Source organism: Podarcis pityusensis (assembly GCF_964106645.2).
Source record: "Podarcis pityusensis genome assembly, chromosome: 9".
NCBI classification, from domain to species: Eukaryota; Metazoa; Chordata; class Lepidosauria; order Squamata; family Lacertidae; genus Podarcis; species Podarcis pityusensis.
The window spans coordinates 71,952,887-71,972,697 of NC_138034.1; the positions used below are offsets into that span (position 1 = coordinate 71,952,887).

General features: G+C 42.8%; 1 protein-coding gene across 3 annotated transcripts in view; it reads left to right on the forward strand.

The window, feature by feature from the left end:
* PTPRA (protein tyrosine phosphatase receptor type A) overlaps positions 1 to 19,811 on the forward strand; it is a 140,011-nt gene that overhangs the window by 54,679 nt on the left and 65,521 nt on the right. For all 3 annotated transcript variants that reach the window (XM_081020773.1, XM_081020774.1, XM_081020775.1), the window contains exon 2: positions 6,309 to 6,380. In XM_081020773.1, the coding sequence (XP_080876899.1) occupies positions 6,354 to 6,380 (27 nt within the window). In that variant the 5' untranslated portion in view covers positions 6,309 to 6,353. The remainder of the gene's footprint in view (positions 1 to 6,308; positions 6,381 to 19,811) is intronic.

Genomic DNA, 19,811 nt, shown 5'->3' on the forward strand with positions numbered 1-19,811 from the left:
TGGCAAACCAGAGCAGCACACGGAAACTCCGTTTACCTTCCCGCCAGAGCGGTACCTATTCATCTACTTGCACTTGACGTGCTTTCGAACTGCTAGGTTGGCAGGAGCAGGGACCGAGCAACGGGAGCTCACCCCGTCACGGGGATTCAAACCGCCGACCTTCTGAGTGGCAAGTCGTAGGCTCTGTGGTTTAACCCACAGCGCCACCCGCGACCAATTAAATTGCAATGCATATTTGCAATTTACTGCTGAATATCTCCTGAGCACAGTGGGCAATTGGGTTTAAATGGGTGATTTAAACCGTTTTTGAATCGGTTCACCCTGGGCATGTACAATAGGCAACTTGCCTCTCTGCTTATCAATGTACTGTATTGCACTTTTCCACAACCTATTGCATATTTGAACCAAGGCTCAGTCCTGTATTCTGTCTTCCATATCTTGGAACGACTAATACTAGTAGTGTCTGTGAGTATGTGCAGATGCCTTCTTTCTGCAGAGTAATGATGGCCCACTTTCACACATCAGCGATAGGTCTTTTAGATTGGAGCATGTGGCTTCCATATAGAACTGTCTTTCATAGAAAGAGAGAACAAGCACTTGCTTCTTTGGATAACCTTTTATGTTGTTGCTAGTTTTTTTGTTTGAAGGAGCGCTGTGTTTGTACGTAGAGGTTTTCAAGAGTTGGCAAAATGTGTGGCTTGTCTCTTGTCACAAACACCTGCTGCAAATGTGACCTGGGTTTAGTGTTGCTTGCATTCATGGAAAAGGTGCACAGATTTCTCAAATGCAGGAGCATGTGAAAACACATTCCAGGGAAACATTTGCAGACCAATGCAGATTTAAAGTGAGAAGCCACAGCTGTGTGTAACATCTGGAGCTGCGCTTGAGGTAGGCTTCTTTCCACTCCTGGATCCCTATTGTGGATTTGAGCCAGTAATCTGGCACATCTCTAGACATAAACGCTTTATCTTGAGCTGTGGCTTTCCTGTGAACCTTGATCTATAGACCTTTTGTCCTGTTTCGTAGCTCAGTTCTGGTTGCTGGGACTAGTTTTGCTGCAAAGTTTAGGGGCACGACTACTTCACAAGGGCGACAATGTAGAGCACAAATGGATTTTTCATAGCTTAATCTGTATGTTGATATTCTTTGTATAAAACAATAATATTCTTTATCAAGGTACTGTAATCCAAATTCTGTGTCATGAAAAAGCAGTTAGGTGGCAAATTGTGTAAATGCAAATGATTAAACATTTATCCTGCCAGTGTCCAAACAACACTATGTGGTTTGCACTCATTCTCTAAACAAAACAATAACCACAAAAGCCAACCAACCCTTTGAGCATAAGAGTGATTAAAAAACTGGGCACACCTGCTTTCTTTTGCGCAACATAGTCTGATCTGCTAATAATTATAAGGCGCTAAGACGTTTTGAGGAGTAGTGAAGCTCACTTCTTTTAGAGTTTGGAAATTTGAGGTTGGCTTCCCAAGTTAGTTGTGCGCTTTTTAGATTCTTTGTTGAGCAGTGGCAGCCCCACACTGCCCTGGCAAGTATGCTAAGAAAGGTTAAGTTCTGCCCTAAGAAAAGCTGAATTCTTAGGCCTGTATACATTATGCAAATTGGCATAATTCTTCTCATTTGGAATAAGCTGGCTTTCCTGGTCAAAAAAGGGGCAAGTGCCTTGAAATGATGCCCCAGCCGTTGGAAACTTTCAGAGGTTTCAACAGACATTGTCATATGCTTTCGAAATTAACTTTGCAACCATAAGGGCTAGAAACTTGCTTTTCTTAAATGACGGAAGCTGAGATTTCTCCAAAAGCTTAACTTGGCGCCAACTACCATCCTGTGCTCCCACAGAACTATTCACGGTCCTGCCCTTAATTGTAGTGACTTACAGTCCCCATCAATTTTAAGTGCCTACAATTTCCAGCTCGTTCTTCCACTGGATCACGTTAAGCAGAGTTTTTTTTCAGTGTGATCAGGTGTCCTCATCTACCAGTACCTAATCTGAAATGAACCTCCAGCAAACCATCACTGGAAGATTAACTATGTTTAATTATCATGACACACATTGACTGGCCCTGGGTCTAAAGGCTTGATTATGGGTAGGCAAACTAAGGCCCAGGGGCCGGGGCTGGCCCAATCGTCTTCTAAATCCGGCCCGCAGATGGTCCGGAAATCAGCATGTTTTTACATGAGTAGAATGTGTGCTTTTATTTAAAATGCACCTTTGGATTATTTGTGAGGCATAGGAATTCGTTCATTTTTATTTTCATTTTCAAAATATAGTCCGGCCCCCCACAAGGTCTGAGGGACAGTGGACTGGCCCCCTGCCGAAAAAGTTTACTGACCCCTGGGCTTGATGATCCACATGCAAAGGAAGAAAGGGCATGCTACTGCCATCTGAAGAATGACCTGTTTTAAAATACCGTTTTAGCTAGCATTTTGTGTTTCATTTCCTAAAAGGCTGCCTTACTTTGCTGTGTCGTATTTCCTGACCCTTGACAGAGAGAATGCTGGAGGGAAAAGGAAGTTTCTGAAAAAGTGGAAGCCTTTAATTGATGTGATTTTAATTCAAATTATGGTGCTTTTTGGGTTGGGGGAGCCTGAGCAAGAGATGGTTTGAGAAGAGGACTCTGCTTAGCACAGTGGAGAAGGCAAACTCTCAAATGGTACATAGGAAGCTTCCCTATACTGGGTCAGAGGCATTGGCCCATCTACCTCAGTTTTGTCTATACTGACTGACTGGCAGTGGAAAACTCCCAGCCCTACCTGGAGATGCTGGGAATTGAATCAGAGATGGCGGGTGCTCTACTACTGAGCCTTTCCTCTGTGGTCCTTGATGTGAGCATATGTCCCCTTCAAATATAACATATTAAGAGGAGGGGGGGAGAGGAAGGGTCAAAGTATGTTGTTGTTGTTTAGTCGTTTAGTCGTGTTCGACTCTTCGTGACCCCATGGACCAGAGCACGCCAAGCACTCCTGTCTTCCACTGCCTCCCGCAGTTTAGTCAAACTCATGCTGGTAGCTTTGAGAACACTGTCCAACCATCTTGTCCTCTGTCGTCCCCTTCTCCTTGTGCCCTCCATCTTTCCCAACATCAGGGTCTTTTCCAGGGAGTCTTATCTTCTCATGAGGTGGCCAAAGTATTGGAGTCTCAGCTTCAGGATCTGCCCTTCCAGTGAGCACTCAGGGCTGATTTCCTTCAGAATGGAGAGGTTTGATCTTCTTGCAGTCCATGGGACTCTCAAGAGTCTCCTCCAGCACCATAATTCAAAAGCATCAATTCTTCGGCGATCAGCCTTCTTTATGGCCCAGCTCTCACTTCCATACATCACTACTGGTGCTAACTTCCATACATCACTACTGGTGCTAATACATGGTGCTAACTTTGAATCCAGTGCTTATAAATCTCCTCCTCTTAAAAAGTAACAACAGCTTCAGGGGGTCCCAACCTGGATTGGGACTACAGTGCAAAGAGCGGGAATTAGAGTCAACCTCCCCACTTCATCTTGGTTCTTGTAGGAAATCTCCCACCCCAAGCTGCTACTTGCTAGAAGCGCTCCCTCAGGAAGGGCAGTTCTCAGCAGGAGAACAGTATAGGGGGAAAGAGTTAACATCCCCTGCTCTGACGCACACAGTCCCAAACATGCAATTAAGAGAGGTGGTTAACTTCCAGGTCTAGCTTGACCCTGAGTAGAAGCTAGAAATCTTGAGTGGTTTTTCTTTCATCACCAGACTCTCACGTGTAGGCGTAGAAACAGGCCAAAGATTAAAGGCCGGTGCTCTTTCTCCCACCTTGAGCCATAGGAAGCTCATGTGGTGGGGCATAGTGGTTAATTTTGGGGGAAATTAGTGGCAGGAAAGGACATGTGGTCAGGGCTTTGTGGACTCGGATGTCAAACACAACCTCCCCCCCAAAGATCCGAAATTGTACTGAAAGCCATGTTTTGTGAAATGTCAATTATGCAACTTGCGTGACTTTTTAGTTTGCACAATTCTGCAAATTTTACTATATGCAGGAGCTTTTTTTATTGGGGTGCAGTGTTTGTTTTGATGAAAGCGTTTACAATGCTTTTATGATGCACAGTTTAAAATCAGGAGCTCTTAATTAAGAGGTATATTTCCATTTCCACACAACCTTCAAGAACTCCTGTATCTTGGCACCAGTTCTGGTCCTCCTCTAGGAAGGAAAACATAGTATTCACCTGCCACCCCCTGCTATTCAGCCAAGACCTCCCACTGCACACTTGTGAACAAGCTTAAAAATTGTAATTCATTGCCTTGGGAGTAAACATTTTTGAAAAAGGTTTGACTTGATTCTCCCTCGCTTGAAACCTGCGAGCATGTTCTTTCTCCTAAATGATTGGTTTTATACATCTGCCGACATTATCCAACTGGAAATCCTCCAGGCTTCTAAGAGTCATTGAACATGCAAGCTTAAGCAAAAGGGCTAGAGGCTCAGTTTACAGTGTTAATCTGACTCTTGAAGCTGATTTTTTTTTACCTAGCACCACATTTGACGCTTTTCCTACTCCTTTCATAGACTTGCCACATAATTATAGCTGTGCATAATGTTTTTATTTATTGGATAATGTGTTGGTTTGGAACTAAAAGATAAGGATTCAACACCCTATTCTGTAACGCACCAACTGACTGACCTGAGACAAGGATTTAGGATTGCTAAAATGGGAATTGCACCTGAGAGCACACACTGAAAAAGATATGTAAATGATTGTGTTTCTGAGCAAAGGGAAGTTGGTACTAAATGAACCAATTAAATATTTCGGTGGATCTGCTTTTGCTTCTCTTCTTCCCACCCCCCATTTTTTGTATTGCAAATTGCCCCCAAGTAGTTTCCTTTGATGCCGTTTCCCCCAGCTTGCTTAACTTGGAAATCTTTCTAGTTCAGAGCTGATGAGAAATATCAATAAGCAAACAGCCCTGATTCTCTCTGGCAGGCTGTCATGTTAGTTCTGTACATTGCGTTCATGTGGGATCTTTTGTTTTTGATCTGCTTGGCAGATCAGAGGATGAGGGGGAGTAGAACTGGATCTGGAGGTTGGGGGCAGGATGATTAAAGAGAGATGAGAGGTGAGGCAAGCCTCAAACTCTGTATTCCGCAGATCACTGTATGTTGGGTGCTGCTGCTTAATGACTTGAAAGTACTACAGCAAGTTAGAATAGAAATCTATAACACAAAAGCTAATGTCAGCAAGTCACCCTTTTTTCTACAGGGATGAATTATGTAATAGTTGGCCTGCTGGAGTAATCTTCGGCCTTTTGATGGGGGCATGAGGAGAGCCAGAACATGCATAGCAAACAGTGTCTCGAAAGGACACATTCATGAGGCTAGAATACAATATATAAGTGTTTAAAACCCATTTAAACAAACCTCCCTGTTTATATCTTTTTTAACTTATTAATTTGAGGCTGTCCCAGACTTTTAAGTGTCATTTAATAGCTTTAGCTATCTTTATTTGCCTTGTTTTCTTGGTGCGTTAAGATTTAATTGTTGCTTTTATTGTGAAATTTGCATTATGATGCGAACCACTTTAAGAGGACTATATACAGATGCCTGTATAAATGCCAAAATAAATAAACAAATACTCAATTTAATTAATTATTCAAGAGCAAAATAATTTTCTCGTTGGGTCAAACAACAGGGCCATTGACTCCCATTCGGTCTCCAGTAGTGGCTCGCCATATGCCATGCTCCATTGCTTTATCTTCACCTGCACTTCACTGTTGAAACCCCCACTGGGGTTTAGTTTTGCAAGGGATATTTCATGCTGCCTTGAAGGCAGTACAGCGGGCAGTTTGTGTGTTCAAGTGTTGCTATTTAAATTCTCTGTAATGCACAAAGTCTTTGTTTCCAGGAGGAGATGCTTCTAGCCCAGGTATTTTAAGGAAAGCCTGTTCTCCCGTATCTGTCTGTGGTAATTTTCTGAAATGTTCCTCTGGTTGCTTGGAGAGCAAGCATTTTTGTTTGTCGTGCCCTTCTCATTGAAATCTCTCTCCTGAGAGGCTTGCCTGGCACCTACATGGCTTGCCTCCAAACCTAAGCAAATGCCATTTTATTCTCCAATATATCTTCTCTCTCTCACACACACATACGCACAACACGGTCCTTTTGGGAAATCTGGGTTTTCCTGCTGCTTCAAAGTTCTGTTTCTTAGCATTCAAAGCCTTCCAGAAAATACAATTGCCAGCCAGGTGTTCTAATTTAGTTGCCATATTCTTAGAGCATTACATCTTCCCTGTCTGAATTTTTATTTCAACTGAAAAACTCATCATCTGTTTCTTTACAGGAGGTAGAGCTTGAAGAACCTTTATGGGATCCAAATGCCTGATGGATGGATGATGTGCCTAAGATAATTAAGGTAAGGAGAAGAATTAATTTAATATTTAAAGCTTTTTGCCAAAAATGCAAGACCTGTACATTTTGTCGCTTTCAACTGTTTGTCCTTGTTTTTATCTTTTTAAGTTATGTATGGTGTAATCACCTTTTTATTATTAACTTTTATTCCTTACCTGTTTTAAGTCTTATGTGTTCAGTTCATCCATATGTTTTATCTTATGTCTGTGACCAAAATAAAATTTGATACAGATACTTTTTTTTTTTTTTTTTGCACGTTTCACCCAGATATTTCATTTGGTTATTAATTTTCGAGTACAAACAAAATGTTGTCTGCTCTAGTTCAATAGCATTTGCTTCTGCAGGTGTAGTGGTCTTCCTTATATATTTTTACAGTCCTGTACCTTCTGCTGGCTCCACCTGGATGGGGGCGAACAGGGATGCTAACAGGATTTCTTGGTCCCTGGTACACTATTTGTGGCTTGGAGCCCTCTTCAACCCCTCCTCCGCAAACTAAGGAGATGTTAATTTAATCTTCCAGGCCTTCATTGGTTTTTAGACACTGAGCAAAGAGACTATAGAATTAGTTTAATCGAAAGGCATACAGGCTTTATCCTTTTCATAGGTTCTTTTTTAAAAAGCAGGAGTTTGACCCCTTTATACTAGCTAAGATGGCTATCCTTTGAAGTGATGGAGTTGTTGAAATGAGCTTTCTTCTAGCTGTTTGAGTCACCTTGTTGAGTTTACTTGCCCATTAGCTTTCTGTTTGTTCTAGCTGGCAAAATGAATTACTTCAGTTTGAATAACATGATTTGGACTGTGAAATTTTGTAGAGGGAGAGGGTCACTTACAGACGTCTTCTAACTAACATTTATTCCAATTTATTCTGTTCCTGATTGATCATGACGGTATGGTGCCCATCCTGTATGCAAAACAGAGCAAATTATGGTCGTTTGCTTTCCTTCCCATTACTTACGTGCTGTTGACTTGATTTTTAAATCAGCTTTTGGAAAGTTACGTTTGTGTAGTTTTTCCCCATAAGATTAGATTTGCTTGTGGGCAGGAAGTAGCTTCCCTGAATTTTTCACTTGGGAGACCCCATTTCAGAAGACCCACTCAATTTATTCTTCCAAGTGGCCTCTCTTAAGGGAGAAAAATGTGAAACTTTCAGTACATTCTCCTGTTTTTAAATGTACATGGACATTTTCTATCCTCTCCATGTGTGTATATGCACTCCCTGTCACACATTCACAAATACCTGGTCAGGAACTGAATTCTACCAGTATAGAGGGAGTGCATGTTGGAGAGAGGGGAGGGAGAAGGAGAACACATGTGGCCTTTCTTGGACCAGCTGTTCTCTACTAGGGTCTCCCAGGGAGCTCCTTCCTGTGAGTTTCCTTACTTTTTTGGCACTCACTTTAGGCTGATTTTCTCCTGCAAGGGTAATTCAGAGCTTCTCCCCCTCCCAGCCCATTTCCTCAGTTTCAGCCCCAGAGAAATCTGTTATGACACCTGCTTTGCTTATTCCTATTTCCTCTGCTGCAACTCAACTTTATCCACCATTTGCTTCTGAGTGTGGCTGGGAGTAGGCAGTTGTGTGTGTGGAAAAGTGGTCAAGTCAAAATTAGTATTAGTAATTTCTTGCAGAATTCTATTGTTATGAGTTTGTGGGATGTGAGACACCCTAAATTCCTGGGTCTATTTAAAGTTAGATTTTAATCGAGGTTTGGGCAGTTAAACTGTGCCAAACACTGAACCCCTGGATTAAGTTTATTTTAGCAAGATAGACCAGCCTGGTAATAGCTATCATCTAGAAAGCTATCCCATCAGGAAAGCCATTAAGAAGGCAAGGCTACACCAAACAGCATAGTCAGTGGAGAACCTCCTCTGGCTGTGTGTTAGTGGGCAGAGACAAAAAGGGTTTAAAGGGTGTAGGATTTCAGTTTGGATGAAGTAAGCTAGAGAGAAATTGTTCCAGTCTGTTAGTGGTGACAGGCAGGAAGGGGGGGGGGTACAGCACAAGGCAGGCTGCTGCGGGTGGGGGGCAGTATACAAGGTGGGCTGACTATGACAGGCTGTAGGAGACAGAGAGCATGGCTAATTTCTATTTTGAGCCCAAGATTACTGCCCCTATGGAAGAAGCAAAATATCTGTTGGGGGTATAATGCTGGGAGCTCCTCTGTCTAGGCTCAGGCTGTATATATCTGTAAATAAACCATATATCATAAAGACGCCATAGTTTCCACTGTGCCTCATTGTCGAAAAGGAACCACAGACCACCTGAACCCCTGGAATCTCACATCCGTCAGAGACTGGGGTGGCATATAACAATGTGTTCCACGATACTACAAAATTTCATACCAGCTATCTAGTTGTATATTAAAATCACATATGCATTGAAGTGACCTAACATAGGACTTCTGTTTCAAACAATATCATTGTGGAGCTGGGTACAAATGATCAGCCAAATGAAGATAACACTATCAGTGGGTCTTATCCATGCCTCTGAATATCATTTGTTTTAAAAAAAACTAAAACAAAAAAACAGGGAGTTGTCTTATGTCTTATTGATGCTAAAGGTCCTGCAGGATAACCAGACTTCTTTTCTCGCCCCAGGAAGATGGGGGAATACAGAATCCCATTTTTGTGTGGATTCTGCTGCAGATTTAACATAAGTGCAGGTTAACTATCTTATACTTACTTGTCTGTAATAAACTATGTAATAATTAATGATGAAAACATTAAAAAACACACACACCCAAGCAAGTAGCCCGTTTCACCCATAATTGAGAGAGGTAGGAATAAAATTCTGGCTGAGTTGTGTTTATTCACAGCAGCCCTTTTGAACAATTTGTTCACGTAGAAAGAGAATCTAAAACTCTACATTTTCTGTTGGAAATTTAGTGCTGTAGAGTTCTGCAGTAAATGAAGTAAATATTGACTAGCAGGCACATAGGTTCAGTATAATGTTCCTCTTTGGCATGTTATAAAGTGTTCTTTACACCTTTGCCAGATTCAGTTGGCTTTTCCCAAAGTGCAAGCAGTTATGCCAAATTAAGCAGATTTTGGTCATCATCATTAATTGCCTTTGTCTTTGCTCTTGGGGGACTTCTATTTTAGGAGCTACTAATTTATAGCTGGCCTTCTCAACTTAAAGGGGAGAGAGAACTCAGGAAAAAAAGGTTGACTGCCTGGAAGGCTGGTTAGAGAGCTCTTAAGGAGGAATTTCCCCTCTTAACTGTGTTTCTGTGGAGGAATCTTACATACTTCAGAGTTCCATCTTTCTCTCATGCTTGTTTTTGGCACTTGCCTGGGCTTACTTTTAGCCATGAAATCCGTTCATTAATTCTGTGCTTAGCCAACTGGTTCACGTTGCCTTGACTTGAGTCTCTACGTCTGTGCAGTTGCTTGCATTCTCAGGCCATTTTCTTGAGCATGGAAATGCCTTTTCAGTTAGAACTATATATATATATATATATATATATATATATATATATATAATACAAATACTATCTATCTGTATCTATATTTCTGTATGTGCTCCTTTAGGACGTTGGGCAGGATATATATAAATATAATAAATAAAAATAAGGTTGCTAGTGCCCTAATCAAGCTAGGGTTGGTGCACAGAAGTTTACTGCTTTCAATTCTTTTTTCCATTTATATTATTACTGAATAGTGCTATCACTATAAAATAAAATAACCATTCTGTTCTGATTACAAGGCATTGCAAATTGAGCACAGGCATACTGGCATTATCTTCAGTTCCAAAATTCTACAAATTTTAGCTAATCCACACAAAGATTTGTCTCCCATAATGTATCCCCCTCCTGAATCTGTTTTTCACCCATGTGATCTTTTCCCTTTTCCACCTCATTCAGATGCCTCATAGGTGACAGATTGTGCTGTTGCTGATGCTGCTCTTGTTGCCATGCTGCTAAAAAGTCCAGCCAATATCTGGTGCAATATTACCTTGCAAACCCATAATACCAGCAAAATGCATTTTATGATGTGCTGGAAGCTGGGTATTCCCCATGTAAAAAACCGAACACCATTTGCCCGTGCTACAGTTTATCTTAGAAGGAGTTCCTCTGGCACATGCTTGGGTGGGAGCGGAATTCTCCCCATTACGAGTTTTCCAGATTGCTGCTTGCTCATAATAGCCATCACAGACATTTGTGTTCACAATGGTAGCTGCTAAGGCAGGGCTTTTCTAGTTGTGCCATGTGCCTCGTTCTGCTTTGCTCTTAGCTGCCAAGCTTTTATCTTCCCCCTATTGTCAATCAGTTGGCAAGAGTGGCCTCCCCTAAGCAAACTTGGAGGGGGTGGGAGAGATCATCCTATACTTCCAGGCCATCTTGAATGCCTTTCCAGTTCTGTGATCACGTATAGTCTGAAGGCTTTGTTAATGGGTCAAAGTTGCTATAAGATGGTGAGCAATGCAAACAATGTAAAAAAAAGGCACCTTTTCCTAAAGTGGCTTTTAGTTGGGGGAAGACACAACCATGGGGTGGGGACTCTTCCAGTGACATAGTTGAAGAAAATCTGGGTTAATGGGGCAGTAATAGTACCAAAGCTCATATTTTGCTTTGGGCAGTCAAGAGATGTGTAGATAATCCTGGTGTATATTTAATTCATTCGCATTTCTCCATAGAAATCAACTTTTCTCTCAGCTCTCACTTCCTCTTACCTTTTTGCCTCTTTTGGTGCCTAATTCTTACTATTACCAGATGTACTGTATATTCACTTAGCTATTGTCCAGTTTTTTTTACAAATTTCACTAAACCAGATACTTTTCCTGATTTTTTTTTTTGGGGGGGGGGATATTGATGTGCAGAGTAAAAGCACACTTCTAATAAATCCTGTGAGGCCACTGTTGACTAAAAGTGGCCTACCAGCAAGTCTTGGCTAAAATGAAACCTTTTCCAAGGTTGTACAGTGGTACCTTGGTTATCGAACAGGTTGGCTCCCAAACAAATTGGCTCCCAAATGCAGCAAACCCAGAAGTAAGTGTTCCGGTTTGTGAACGTTTTTTGGAAGCCAAACAGCTGATGGAGCTTCCGATTGAATGCAGGAAGCTCCTGCAGCCAATCGGAAGCTGCGCCTTGGTTTTTGAATGGTTTCAGGAGCCGAATGGACCCCTGGAATGGATTAAGTTCAACAACCAAGGTACCACTGTATTAGATTTGACTTTTTTTGTTCATTTTTAGCCCTGTGAATATATTTTAGTATGAATGTGTGATTTGGGAGTGCCAATCTGATGGCCATATCTTCCAGTGATGGAAATGACTGTGATCTGATTATGCAGATTCCCTATAATCATTTCATTGTTACAGTGTTTCCATGTGAATATTGTCCTCCATTGTACTTGTTATGAAGGATGGATTGGCCATCCTTGGGACTAGCCTAATGACTAGTTTCCCAGTAAACAGCATATCATTCTTAGATATATGAGAGGGGCCAAAGTTGCTGTTTTATGAGGAGGTTGAGGAGGAAATGGCCCATAGCCGAGTGGTAGAGGATGTGCAAGATGTTGCTGATCGCCAAAGAATTGATGCTTTTGAATTATGGTGCTGGAGGAGACTCTTGGGAGCCCCATGGACTGCAAGAAGATCAAACCTATCCATTCTGAAGGAAGTCAGCCCTGAGTGCTCACTGGAAGGACAGATCCTGAAGCTGAGGCTCCAATACTTTGGCCACCACATGAGAAGAGAAGACTCCCTGGAAAAGACCCTGATGTTGGGAAAGATTGAGGGCACAAGGAGAAGGGGACGACAGAGGACGGGATGGTTGGACAGTGTTCTCGAAGCTACAAACATGAGTCTGACCAAACTGCGGGAGGCAGTGGAAGACAGGAGTGCCTGGCGTGCTCTGGTCCATGGGGTCACGAAGAGTTGGACACGACTAAACAACAACAAAAGAGGATGTGCACAGTCCCAGAATCAGTCATTTGCATCAAATGTGTAAAATGTGAAAAAGAGACATAAGGTATCCTTAAAACTCTCATCTGTATGCATTAGATGTGCATTTCTCAGAATTGCTGTCCAGTCACCACCAGCAATAATATATGTATTGCTGTTTAATAAGGAAGCCTGTCTCTCATTTGTGTTTTACATGTTTGAGGCAGCTGTTTATACCATAGTGGAATAATATATTTTGAAGAATGTGAAGCTGTCCTTCTGCATCGGAGAGAATGCAAGGTCTTTTGACCGCACTTCATCTTGTTGACCGTAAAGTATATATACATGGGTTTGGGGTTCTAATTTGAAGCACCAGTTTTCAGCTCTCCTGTGTATTGAAAAGCACAGCTAGCTGTGGTTTGATAACAAAAAGCACAAACTTTTCCAGTAAAGAAACATTCTCCTGTAACTGTTGAAGTTGTGGGTTTCAAAGAGCTTAATCTGGGATAAGAAGAGTTAAGCCTGTTGGTAATAGCTCCTTCTCAAACTGGGTCATTTGGCGTTCCCCTCTCCCTCTTCCTTGTACACTTGCTGTGGCATAAAAGGCCCTTTCATGAGTTTTATTGACTCTCTCGTGACTGCCAGACTGCCACAGGCACATTGTGAAGAATAAAGGCCCTCTCCTGATACACACCCCCTGGGCCTGTTCATGCTTGCCTGGCCTCCACTCCCAGTCTGGAATGGAGCGAGTGCAAAAGTACAAAACTATGCTAGATTTATACCCACTTTTAAGCCATTAGAAATGGTCTGTTGCAGGCTGGACGGTGTGGGCAAGAAGTTACCAAGGTTGACTCTTACAAGCCCCATCCTTAGGCAGAATGCCTGTGTACCATGGATTGGTTCAAGGTTAAGCACAGTGGCACAGACAAACTGATTCCCAAGAACATCCTAGATGTCTCCATTATTTCTAGTGTAACACTGCACTGCCCTCCTTGGGTCAATGGCAGTAGCCACAAGTTTGATTCCAGCTGAACAGAGAATCAACCACGCAACACTAAGCCAAGAATTTTGTCCCAGAGTATATGGTCTGAAGGCTCAGAAGACCACCACTTCGCTGAAGCTATGGAGCTCTTGAGTCTGGTCAGGGCCTGGATGAGTGACCCCCCTGTAAACCACATAAAAGCTACCACTTTCAGCTGGTGTGTGTGTGTGTGTGTGTGTGTGTGTGTGTGTGCATGCATGCATGCTGCATTGGGTTCCATGATGTAAGAACGTCTGGCTGATATAAACCTAATAATCTACTACTATATCTTTCTGTGGGAAACTTCAAATTTCTAAATGCATTTTTAATAACAACTAAATAAATAAATACTGGAACACGTTCAGGGTTTTAACTTTTTAAGGTTTCACTTAGGAAATGTACGTGTGTGGTTGTCTGACTTGCATTTCAGGGCAGGGAGATGTAAATGATTTCCTTTTCCTCCTGCAATGCTTTACAGAGGAAGGCCTTTATCCACAATGCTCTCTGCTGGGCATTTCTCCATCAGTTGCTTAGCAAAATGTTAATGTTATTTAAAAGCTTCACATTTTTCAACGCGTTCAGTAAATGTTTCCCTCCTCTTTGATTTATTTGGCTGATTTTCAGCTGTGCATTTTATATGGTTCATTGGTGTGTTGTCCTCTTGTACTGTTATCTGACAACTGATATTGGAAGCTGTATTTGATGTTCTGTTATAATTTATTTTTTCAAGTAAATGTTTCGGTCTGCCTCTGTAATTCTGGTTTCCTTTCAGCTCCTCTCTACTGGAGGTCTCAGATTGATAAATTCTTCAGCATGCTCTGGAAACTGATGGAAGATTTAACAGATGTAGCTCTCTGCTTTAGTGGAAAGGTGATGAGGAAGGTCCTTTCTTGACAAACATAAGTTGAGTTTTACTTTTAGCTGGGGGAGTTGACAGTGTTCTCAGCCTGTATTTTACAGGGTGCATCAACTGACCACTGAAACTGTCTGGTAGGCTGAATTGGAATTGGAAGGAAAATCCTCCTCCAGTTTTAGGCTAGTTACCTTCCCCCATCTCAATAAACATGGTTGGGGAAATGTTTCAAATTCCTACACGCCCGTATAGGTTTTTGAAGCCTACATCAAAGTTAGGCACTCTGCGGCGGTGATGTCTACAACTGGTTGTTTAAAAGGTAAACTGACATTCTTCATCAGTGGGAATTCCACATAGATTCCAGACACCACATTGTCCACAGCAATGGCACTCTTTCCCATGATTTATTGCACAGCTGGAGTTCTGGAAAGAAACCTGTGAGATCTTGCCATTACCTTCACTGGGGCTAGACTTCAAAAGATTGTTCAAACTAGCCATGGTTAAGTCTTGCTATTTATTCCTCTATTTTTAATACACTTAGATCCTGCTCTTCTTTGGAAAACTCTGAGCTGCCTTCTTGCGCTCCTGGTGGCCTCCCATCCCAAATATTCATTACATTCCTACCTGCTTTGATTCAACACTGGTGTAGCTTTCGATCTGTGTTTTATGAATATATGCCTCTAGGAACATGGCCACAGTTCGTTCTTCTTTTAAAATAATGATTAGAAAACTCAGGTAGTGCAGATCTATAAATGGATATTAGCTGCTGTAGTTCTAACACAGAGTTATGTGCACACAATGCATAGTTAAAATATGGAATACCCTCCCACAAGATGATGACTACCAACTTGGATAGCTTTAAAAGAGAATTATGGCTTGCTGATTGGAAGGTTGGCGTTTCGAATCCCTGTGACAGGGTGAGCTCCGGTTGCTCAGTCCCAGCTCCTGCCAACCTAGCAGTTCGAAAGCACGTCAAAAGTGCAAGTAGATAAATAGGTACTGCTCCAGTGGGAAGGTAAATGGTGTTTCCGTGCGCTGCTCTGGTTTTGCCAGAAGCGGCTTAGTCATGCTGGCTACATGACCCGGAAAAACTGTCTGTGGACAAACGTCGGCTCCCTCGGCCAGTAAAGCAAGATGAGTGCTGCAACCCCAGAGTCGTTCGCGACTGGACTTAACTTTCAGGGGTCCTTTACCTTTACTTTTTAAAGGTTACTAGCTAGGATGACTATGCTCTGCCTCCACTGGGAGAGGCAGTATCCCCCTGTTATACCACTTATTGGAAACCACATGTTGGGAGAGGATCGTAGTACTCAGGCCCTGCTTATGGGCTTCCTGTAAGAGCAGGATGATGGGCTAGAGATGCTTTTGGTTTGTTCGGGAGAGCTATTCTTTATTTTTATAAAAGATTTATATACCACACTTTCATAAGAAATATACCAGGGTGGTATACAGCATAAAAATGTAATAGAGCAATAATAACATTGGTAAAAGAATCAGTAATATGTCAGTGAAAAGTGGTGGTTTAAAATAAAAATAATTAATGGCACATGGGCATAAATGTACCAGTCAGGACCAGGTGCTTGGGAACGGCTGTCCTCTTCAGCCTCCAGTGCAGTGAATGTACCTTGGATAAAATCTGGCTGCTCTTCTCTTAAGAACTGGACAGCTTATAGGTTATAAGCCCACTGGGCAGGAACTTGCTCTGGCAGGTGCTACGTGTGGTGCAGTGTTGACTCTAAATACACAAGTGTATCTGATGACATGTGAGCAGCAGACCTGAGCTTGAGTTCTGGAACCGCTGGAAGGTTTAGAGGGCAGCCAAGAGAATGCGAAATGCGCTGGTGGTTAACCCTACATGAGAGAGATCGCAGTTGGTTGGTTGGCATCCGTCTGTTTCTGGAGACCACGGAGGAGTGCACCCGGGGGGAGTGAAGTCAAGCTGTTGGAAGGTTACAGCACTTGCTGTGGCTGTAGAGACCGATACAGGAGGGACATGTTTTGTTGCATCTGGCACAGATGAAGGCATCTGGTTGCGCAGCTGCAGATGCTCCATGGTGTTTCTTCTCTCTTGTGCTCCTTCCTCCTCTGATCGCTGCTGTGGATGTATGACCCGACTGTCTCCAGGCATTTGCGGCTATCTGCAAAGGATTCTCACAAGCAGGGTTGATGTTGCCAGCCTTCATATCACATGTGCATATATCTTTGTAACACATAGTTGGTCTGGGCTTGGTGCCTGAAGCCAGCCCCCCATAGAGCAGATCCTTAGGGGTCCTGCCATCAGTAGCCAGTGGTAGTACCTCGGGTTAAGAACTTAATTCATTCTGGAGGTCCGTTCTTAACCTGAAACTGTTCTTAACCTGAAGCACCACTTTAGCTAATGGGGCCTCCTGCTGCCGATGCGCCGCTACCACACAATTTCTGTTCTCATCCTGAAGCAAAGTTCTTAACCCGAGGTACTATTTCTGGATTAGTGGAGTCTGTAACCTGAAGCGTCTGTAACCCGAGGTACCACTGTAATGCAAGTAGTTACTCCAGCTGCTTTGAACTTAGGGATTTAACATAGCCATAGCACTCAGCTGAAAAGTCTGCTCCTGTGACGGAAGGTGGGGGGGAATCTTAATATCTGGAGCTGTCCCTTTAATCTCCACCTGTGTTCTATATCCTAAAACTTCCTGAACTTTTAACCCGGCTGGTTTTTAGCCTGGCTCTGTTCCTGAACTTGCTAACTCATTAAGTGTTTGACGTCTGGTTTTTCTGATGAGAGCTGGAACTGCTCCATTGTGCATTCAGAACCCCACTGGAAGTGACAGTGGCTTGCTGCAGGTGTCTGCCTTGTGTGCTGTTATCTTGAGAGGGGACCCCTGGGGTCAAGTGCTGGCGCTCGTTCCCTTCTAATCATGCCATCTCATACATGTAATGGCACTGAATTATGCCGCTTCCAAGCTGGGCCGGAATCTGCTGCTTCTAGCAGCCCTCGGCGTATCTACCTTCTTTTGCCAGCTTCAGATTCTGCTGGTTTCCAGTCCCTCCCTTTAAGTCTGCAGCAGACATTTATTTCTATTAATCAGTACTCTCTGAGCAGGTCAGAGCCAAAATTCCCAGTTGTAAACACCATCATGAAACTACTGATTAAGGGAGGAAGTGCTGTGGTTATGAATTATGGGCAGTAGCTTTTCCAAGCGCAGTTGCCTTTCGTTTACGTCAACCCATAGGTTTGCAAAAACCACTGTCAAGTGTTGACATCTGATTATGAGGGTTGATTCTCACTGAAAACCTGGCTGTAGCAGCTTATATACACAACTAAAAATGTCTCTTTATGTGTTGGCTTGTAGGTGGCTAACCTTTTTTGGGCCCAAACACCATACATCATTCTGGGTATGACTTTTTTCTGTAAAAATGGGTCTGATTTTTATCTTTAAAAATAAATCTTGGAGGGGAGGCTACAAAAGACTTTTTGGACTCAGAGTACCACAGCAGGGGATCCTTGAGAGGGGTGTGTGTGTGTGTGTGTGTGTGTGTGTCTTCACACACACACACACACACACACACACATTTCTCTATATTGAATATATGAAAGAAATCCACAAAAATGAACAGTTAGAACATAAAGCTAAGCAGGGGTCAGCAAACTTTTTCAGCAGGGGGCCGGTCCACTGTCCCTCAGACCTTGGGGTGGACGGTGGACGGACTATATTTTGAAGGGGGGGAAATGAACAAATTCCTATGCCCCACAAATCACCCAGAGATGCATTTTAAATAAAAGCACACATTCTACTCATGTAAAAACACCAGGCAGGCCCCACAAATAACCCAGAGATGAATTTTAAATAAAAGGACACATTCTACTCATGTAAAAACATGCTGATTCCTGGACTGTCTGTGGGCCGGATTGAGAAGGCAATTGGGCCAGATCTGGCTCCTGGGCTTTAGTTTGCCTACCCATGGCTAAAACAATAATAATTATTTATAAATTTGCCTGGTCTGTCCACATAATTATGTTTACTGTGTGCCATTTATGCCTTCTTTTCCCACACACCCTATAGAATGAAGAACTGTCTCTATTACCTGTTCCACAAGAATGCGTAGTCGACTTACCGTATTTTTTGCTCTATAAGACTCACTTTTTCCCTCCTAAAAAACTAAGGGGAAACGTGTGTGCGTCTTATGGAGCGAATGCAGGCTGCGCAGCTATCCCAGAAGCCAGAACAGCAAGAGGGATTGCTGCTTTCACTGCGCAGCGATCCCTCTTGCTGTTCTGGCTTCTGAGATTCAGAATATTTTTTATCTTGTTTTCCTCCACCAAAAACTAGGTGCATCTTGTGGTCTGGTGCGTCTTATAGAGCGAAAAATACGGTACATAGGTTTAACTTTGTTGTTGTTTAGTCGTTTAGTCGTGTCCAACTCTTCGTGACCCCATGGACCAGAGCACGCCAGGCACTTCTGTCTTCCACTGTCTCCCGCAGTTTGGTCAGACTCATGTTTGTAGCTTCGAGAACACTGTCCAACCATCTCGTCCTCTGTCGTCCCCTTCTCCTTGTGCCCTCAATCTTTCCCAACATCAGGGTCTTTTCCAGGGAGTCTTCTCTTCTCATGAGGTGGCCAAAGTATTGGAGCCTCAGCTTCACGATCTGTCCTTCCAGTGAGCACTCAGGGCTGATTTCCTTCAGAATGGATGCGTTTGATCTTCTTGCAGTCCATGGGGCTCTCAAGAGTCTCCTCCAGCACCATAATTCAAAAGCATCAATTCTTCGGCGATCAGCCTTCTTTATGGTCCAGCTCTCACTTCCATACATCACTACTGGGAAAAACCATGGCTTTAACTATACAGACCTTTGTTGGCAAGGTGATGTCTCTGCTTTTTAAGATGCTGTCTAGGTTTGCCATCGCCTTTCTCCCAAGGAGCAGGCGTCTTTTAATTTCATGACTGCTGTCACCATCTGCAGTGATCATGGAGCCCAAGAAAATAAAATCTCTCACTGCCTCCATTTCTTCCCCTTCTATTTGCCAGGAGGTGATGGGACCAGTGGCCATGATCTTCGTTTTTTTTCATGTTGAGCTTCAGACCATATTTTGCACTCTCCTCTTTCACCCTCATTAAAAGGTTCTTTAATTCCTCCTTAGGAATTAATTAGGAAGGTTTAACTTAGGTGATTTCAATTTTACACTCTTAACAGCCAAATGGCCAGCTGAAATTGCACAAATTAAAACACGTAGAAGGCAGTGATCTTAAAAGCTCTTCCTGTACAGGATTTTCCTGGCATGGAAAGAGCTTTTAAGCTTTTCTGCCTTGCTTAGGAGGTAAGACCTGTTTGGTGCACCACCTCTGGAAGGTAAGATTGCTTGTGGTTCCAATGGGTTGTTTTGACTATACACAATATCAGCCTTATGTGCTATCCCAGGAACATAACACCCACGCAAGATGCGAGTCGGCTGCATAGTGTTCGTTCTTTTGGTTCTTCTGTTCCAATGTAAACTGAATAAAATTAAACCTTCCTGAGTAGAACACACCCTATTTTATTTGGTCCCTATGCAGACAAGCCTTTTGTGTCAGATTATCTGACATACGTAGGAACTAAAGCTTCTTGTACCAGGTTTCTACTGTGACTCCTTCAAGATGTTTCCAAAAGTGAGCAGCCACCGTTCTCTTTGCCATAAGCAGGAAGTTAAAATGGACAAATGGGG